The sequence below is a fragment of the Prionailurus viverrinus genome, chromosome D2 (assembly GCF_022837055.1).
Source record: "Prionailurus viverrinus isolate Anna chromosome D2, UM_Priviv_1.0, whole genome shotgun sequence".
Classification (NCBI taxonomy): domain Eukaryota; kingdom Metazoa; phylum Chordata; class Mammalia; order Carnivora; family Felidae; genus Prionailurus; species Prionailurus viverrinus.
In genome coordinates, this window is record NC_062571.1 from 78,546,330 (window position 1) to 78,552,867 (window position 6,538).

General features: G+C 46.8%; 1 protein-coding gene across 9 annotated transcripts in view; it reads right to left on the reverse strand.

Moving 5' to 3' along the window:
• Positions 1 to 5,401, reverse strand: part of ATE1 (arginyltransferase 1) — a 155,879-nt gene extending 150,478 nt beyond the window's left edge. For 6 of the 9 annotated variants that reach the window (XR_007145215.1, XM_047824522.1, XM_047824518.1 and 3 more), the window contains exons 1-2: positions 4,772 to 4,903; positions 2,241 to 2,304 (exon numbers count right to left, since the gene is read on the reverse strand). Coding sequence is in view for 8 of the 9 variants with exons in the window: in XM_047824522.1 (XP_047680478.1) it covers positions 2,241 to 2,304; positions 4,772 to 4,877 (170 nt within the window). In the remaining variant the exon portion in view is untranslated. Of the gene's footprint in view, positions 1 to 2,240; positions 2,305 to 4,771; positions 4,904 to 5,287 lie in introns of those variants that run through there. The other 3 variants (XM_047824519.1, XM_047824520.1, XM_047824516.1) reach the window with 1 other exon arrangement.
• Positions 5,402 to 6,538: the final 1,137 nt, after the last annotated feature.

The window sequence follows — 6,538 nt, forward strand, 5'->3', positions numbered from 1 at the left end:
ACAGTTAACATAAGCCCTAATCCAATCTGAATGGTGTGCATATCAGAAAAAGAAACTGGGCATACAAAGAGACACCAGGCACCAGGGACATACATGCAAAGAGAAAGGACCCCATGAGGCCACAGCAAGAAGGCAGCAATGTACAAGCCAAGGAAGGGTCTCCAGAAGAGAAAGAAAGCTGAAGACACCTGGGTTTTGGAAATTTCAGCCTCCAGTACTGTGAGAATACGGATTCCTGTTGTTTAAGACACCCAGTCAGTGGTATTTTGTTACAGCCATCCAAGCAAACATACATGGGTTCGGTTCCTGAGCCAGAAACCTGGGAGTCATCTCAAGTTCCTCCCTTTAAGGCACCTCTATATCCCGGCAGTAAGCTTTCTACTTCTAAACTGTACCTTGTATCCATCCCCTTTGGTCTATCTTCTAACCTACAGCCACTGATGATGACGGCATCATCGTGAGATGACGATTTCCTATCTGGACCCTACAGTGATCTTTAGAACCGGTCTTTCTGCCTTCAAGAACCACCCCCTCAAATACCTCTCTACGATCTGAATGGTCGTTTCCAAAGCACAAATTCCATCACACTTCTGACACAAAAGCTTTCAATGGCTCCCCTTCCACCTTAAAAAAAAAAAGAAAAGTTCTTCATCATGGCATACAAAATCCTTCAACATCTGACCCAGATCTTCTTTTTGGGTCTCATGATGAAGTTTAAAGAAAGCTATGAAGTTTCATTTGTTGCACTCAATCCCATATCTTTTGGGTAGTATTGGCACAAGGCCCTTAACACTGCTTATATTTACACAAAAAACTTTATATACTCTAAAACTATCTATATAAAAATAATTACCAAAAAATCTTAGCCGTCAAAGGCAATGTGTAAACCTTAATGGAATTCTGATTCAAATAAACCAACTATAAAAAAGGGGCATTTTTGAGACTAGTAAAAACCTAATCAAAACTAAGTAACAGATGACATCAAGGAATTATTAATTTTGTAACGTATGATAACGGTATTATAAATACATTAAAAAGGAAACAAGAATCCTCTCTTAGAAATGTGTCTATTATAGGTGTATTGACAGGATACCTAAATTGCTTTAAATTATTTTGTGGAGGAGGAGGGAGCACCTTAGCTGGTTCAAGCTGCTATAACAATATACCACACAGGGAGTTGCTTATAAACACAACAACGTATTCCTCATAGTTCTGGAGGTTGGGAAGTCCAAGATCAAGGGTGTTGGCATATTTAATGTCTGATGAAGACAAGCTTCCCGGTTCATATATTTGTTGTAACCTCACATGGCAGAAGGGGCAAGGAAGGGAACTCTCTGGGGTCTCTTTTACAAGGGCACAAATCCCATTCGTGAGGGTCCCACCCTCTGACCTAATCACCTCCCAAAGGCCCACTTCCCAATACCATCATATCGGGGGTTAGGATTGAAAAGATGTACTTGGGAGTTGTGAGGGATGACACACGAACATTCACACCACCACAGGGAGCAAGGAGAGTTGACGAAACAAGACTGGCAAAACAAACGTTAACAACTGCCGAAGCCTGCTGATAGCTACATCAAGTTCATTAGAACATACTCTATACATCTATGTAGGCTTGAAGTTCTCCTAACGAACATCTTTCTTTAATGTTTGTTTATTTTGGAGAGAAAGAGAGCACGTGCACCAGGGGGAGGGGCAGAAAGAGGGAGAGAGAGAATTCCAAGGAGGCTCCTCCCTGACTGTGCAAAGCCCGACACAGGACTCAATCCCACAAGTGTAAGATCATGACCTGAGCCAAAATCAAGAGTCGGATGCTTAACGGACTGAGCTACCCAGGTGCTCCTAATAAATGCCTTTAAAAAAAGAGACAGCGGAATCACTACATAAAGAAATATAATTTTAAAACGTCTTGGGGCACCTGGGTGGCTCAGTCGGTTAAGTGTCTGACTTCGGCTTGGGTCATGATCTCACGGCTCGTGAGCTGGAGCCCCACATCGGGCCCTGTGCCGACAGCTCAGAGCCCAGAGCCCACTTTGGATTCCGTGTCTCCCTCGCTCTCTGCCCCTCCCCCACTCACTCTGTCTTTCCCTCTCTCTCTCAAAAACGAATAAACATTAAAAAAAAAAAAGTCTTAAATCTTTTTCCAACAACAGGAAAACATTTCACAGGCGAACAACATTTTCTAGTTATAAGAAGAACCTGAGTAATAAGAGAAGCATTTTTGTATGAAGGAGCTTTACCTCCGCCATCCTCGGTCTATGAGATCCTGATAATCCTGTACGGTCATGGAGTGTGCCCACATGCCTGAAAAAGTAAGTGCCATGTACCAAGTTAATCATAGCAGGTTGAACTTTTTTTTTTTTTAATTCAAAGCATTTTCTAAATGTGAATATTGAAGCAAAAAAAAAAAATCTAGCTCACACTGGAAAAATAAAGTTTGCACATACTTCACACTATGTGACATAATACACAACAAATGAAAATAATTATTTACCTTAATCTTAAAAATCAAACAAATCAAAGTGATTACATTTAATTCCGAATTACTCTATAGTCTCTTTGACATCGTAAATTTAAGGTCCTCCCTGAGATCAGATTACACAACACCTTTAACCATAATAATATCCCCGATAATTTAATAAGCTGGTCCCCTCCGAAGAATTGGAAAGCAAATGTTTTCTTATGCATTTAATTCTCATTGTTATGTTTTTAGCATAGTCTTGGACGTTGAAAATAGAACAAAAGTATACAGCAGTATTCCTTTTAAGTATAAAAACTGAAAGCAATCGAAATGCCCAGGAACAAAAAAGTGATTACAGAGGACATTATCAGTATGATGGAATAATTAATGATGCAACCATGAAAAAACATTAAAAGGTATATCTGAATTAATGTTAATAGAAAAATAAATGTTTCTCTCGTAAACAGCAAACTGCATCAGAAGTATGTAAAGACAGGGGTGCCTGGGTGGCTCAGTTGGTTGAGCGTCCGACTTTGGCTCAGGTCACGATCTCACGATTCGTGGGTTTGAGCCCCACGTCGGGCTCTGTGCTGACAGCCTGGAGCCTGCTTCAGAATCTGTGTTGTCCCACCCCCCCCCTTCCTCCCCTGCTTGCACTCTGTCGCTCAAAAATAATATTAAAAAAATATTTTAAAAATAAGTATGCAAAGACAGAGGTAGGCTTGATAGCACAGGTTGTATTAAGAAACAGAAATGTCCAGAAGCCTTGCAGGTGCTCATTAACACTGAATTACTTTATGAGCCCCAATTTCATCATCTATAAAAATAGGAATAATAAAACCTACTTAATAGGTGCTATGCCCTATAGTAAAGATTATCATCAGAACTAAAATAAATACGATGGAAATTTACAGGTGTCTCTTTAGGTGAAAAGGCTGAAAACTGATTTCTTCCACAGAACTTTAAACAAAGGACATCTATTTTAATCAACTTCCTCTTATTAAAGTTACTGGGAAAATAATGAAGAATCTATGAATATGTTAATTTTAAACACACAATATAAAGTGCTTATTACACACATACTATAGTCAGAATACCAAATTCTGAAAAAGATGAGGAGGAAATCTCTAATACCCGAAAGCAATCACTGCCACCATTTGGTGTGTTTCCCCCTGGGTTTTCATCCTCCCAGAGATCCTGTCACACATGTCATTTGCATCCTGTTTTTCTCCGTCCAACCCTACGTTCTAAACATTTTTCTGCTTAGCTCTTCATAACCATCGCTCCAAATGATTGCATTATATTACATTCTACTTCCTCTTACCCACAAGCATCTAATGAACAATTTCAACTAATGAGTAAACGGACACACCATAATCGTCCACATCATTGCCCTGTTGTAGGACATTTATACATATTTTTAACGGAAACTACCTAAATGTATATCTTCATAACTATCCCATTTCCCACCATGACGCACTATTTCTTAAAATAAAAGATTCTATGCTTGCCAATGCACGACACAGCAGGTAATATAAACATATTGTTTTTGTTTACAAACAAATCTTCCGGAAGAAACCTGAACCATGATGGGGGAAAAAGAAAAAACAAAACAAAACAAAACTGTGAGCTGGCTTTGTTGTTCTGGGGGTGGGTGGAGGAACGATAAGGCATATGAACAAGCACCTGGTAAAATTTTCAAACGCATTAACACAAACAGGCTCCCTTGCCAGCAGCGTCTACGGTCCGTCACCGGCGTCTCCAGACGCATTTTATCCAGATGCCCCCGCCCACGTATGCACACACGTCTCCCTGTACACAAACAGCCCACCCGACACGCCGCGTTCTGCACTTAAAACCGGGGATGATCCCACAGCAGCATCAGCACTTAGAGGCCCGCCCCGGCGGAACTGACCACTCGGCAATGCTCCCCGGCATGGCTTGCTTGCTGTCACATATTTAACCCTGTCCTACTGGTGGATGACGGACACCTGTTTCCACACTTTGGACTGCGGCGAGACCATCATCATCCCGCACTTCCGACCACCTGTGTGAAGGCTAAGCACCCAGATGCTTCCCTGATGAATCAGAGCGGAGATTCGTTTTTCATTGTGACAGCTACGGCCCTCCCCGGCGAGCAGCGTTCCGCAACACCCTCCTGGAGACAGGATCTGGCCGGGGGCTCCCGCCGCCGCGCGTCCCTGGGGGCCGAGAGCGCCGAGACCCCCCCACCCCCGAGGCCGCCGGCCGGCCGGCCGGCCGCGGAAACCCGAGGCCGCGACGCCCTCCCCCACCCGCCGGCCCGCTCACCGTTGGAGCGACTGCCCGACTCATTCTTGCAATAGCCGCAGCGGTAGGAGTCCTCGCCCTCGAAATACTCCACGATGCTGGGCGAAAGAGCTGCCCAGGAAGCCATGGCCCCGGCCCTCCAAGCGCGACGCCGCTCGGCCCAGCCCCGCCGCCGCCACCCCACAATGCCGCGCGCCGCTCGGGAGTCCCCGAGGCGCGCGCGAAGCTGCTCGGGCGCCCGCAGGCCAGGTTCCCCAGGAACCCCGCACGCTGACGCCGCCCGCGCCATCTTGACCGAGGGCAGCCGTCCGCTATTTCCGTTCCTTCTCCGACCTGGACCGCCATCTTCGGTGAGGGTGAGGAGGAGAGAGGAGCGCGAAGGGAAACAGTCTGGGAAGAAACGAGTGGGAGAGGGACGCGGGAATTGGGGCGCCGGGCCTGTGCGCTCCCGGGCCGGGGACTGGCGCGGGGCGCGGCGGGCGGTGCGGGGATTGGACGCCAGGCGGCCACGCCAGCCCCGTCCGTGGGGACACTCACCGCAGGACACCTTGCCCTCCTCGGAGTCGCAGTAGCCGCAGTGGTAGCCGGCCTTGAGCCCCTTGTACTCCACCACCGAGGCCATGGCCGCCTCCAGGGTCCGCCGAGGCCGGCCACGCCTCTCGGCGCCCCGGGGCCGACCTCGGCGGAGCGCGGGGGCCCGCGGCGGGGAGGAGTGGAGGACGAGGTCTGGCGGTTGCGTCCCAGCGCCCCGACCCGCGTCCCTAACGCCTCCTCGGGGCCCCGGTCCGTGTGGGGGCCGGGGCCTCCGGAGGTGTTAGCGAAAGTGGTAGTCGTGCCCCTCGAGCCCCGACTTAGGGCCGGATCTTTGCGTAATTCCTCGCCAAGCATTCCTACAACCGCGCATCTTCAGCTCCGTTTTACAGATGGGGAAACTGAGGGCCGGAGGTTGTGACTCAGTCTTTTCCTGCAGGTCTCAGTTTAAAAGTTACCGTCTCGGGCCGCCCTGACCACCATATGGGTAGCCAACTCCAGCTTCCAAGCGAGCACGTACTCACTTAAGTGCCAAAATAGAACAAGTATACTCGCAGGTGTTCTGTGAATAGCTGTCGTGGGTGAATTGAAGACACTTAATGTTTTTAAAGCAAACAACTGCCAGAGCCAGCATGTGCCGTGTGCTGCTATCAGCCCATTGCCTATAACTTTTAAAGAGAAACTGACAAATCTAGATTTTTTTGTAGGTATTATTTTAAAAGTTTTTCTTAACTGTGCAGGGCAACCAAAACATTTATGTAGATTGAATTCAGCCCGTGGACTTCCAATTTGCAACCCCTATTTTAAGAGGATGCTTTAACAGTCTGGGGCAGAGTGTAAAAATGAGTGCCTCCAACAAGGTAATTTTCCTTAATATTTATGTGCACAGATAATTTAAGCCTGTCTGTACAGTTTTCCTAGTCAACAATAAAACTATCTTTTTGTAGTGTTTTGAAAAGTGAAATCGTGGGGCGCCTGGGTGTATCAGTAGGGCTTAAGCGTCCAACTTCCATGCAGGTCGTGATCTCCCGGTTCTTGACCTGTGTGAGCTGGACCCAGGTGATTGGAGGTGCCTCACCCGTTCTCCTCCGTGGTTCCCACTTGCCTTTCACACTTCCAGGGGCTGCTTCGAGGTTATAGCCTTGAGATAATGATGAGAACACCTGCACAGTATACTCGGCTGAACCCAATTAAGGCCTCTCTCTATACAAACTTTTTAGATATGGTAGGTGGGTGTGTGGATCCATTCTTCCTGCT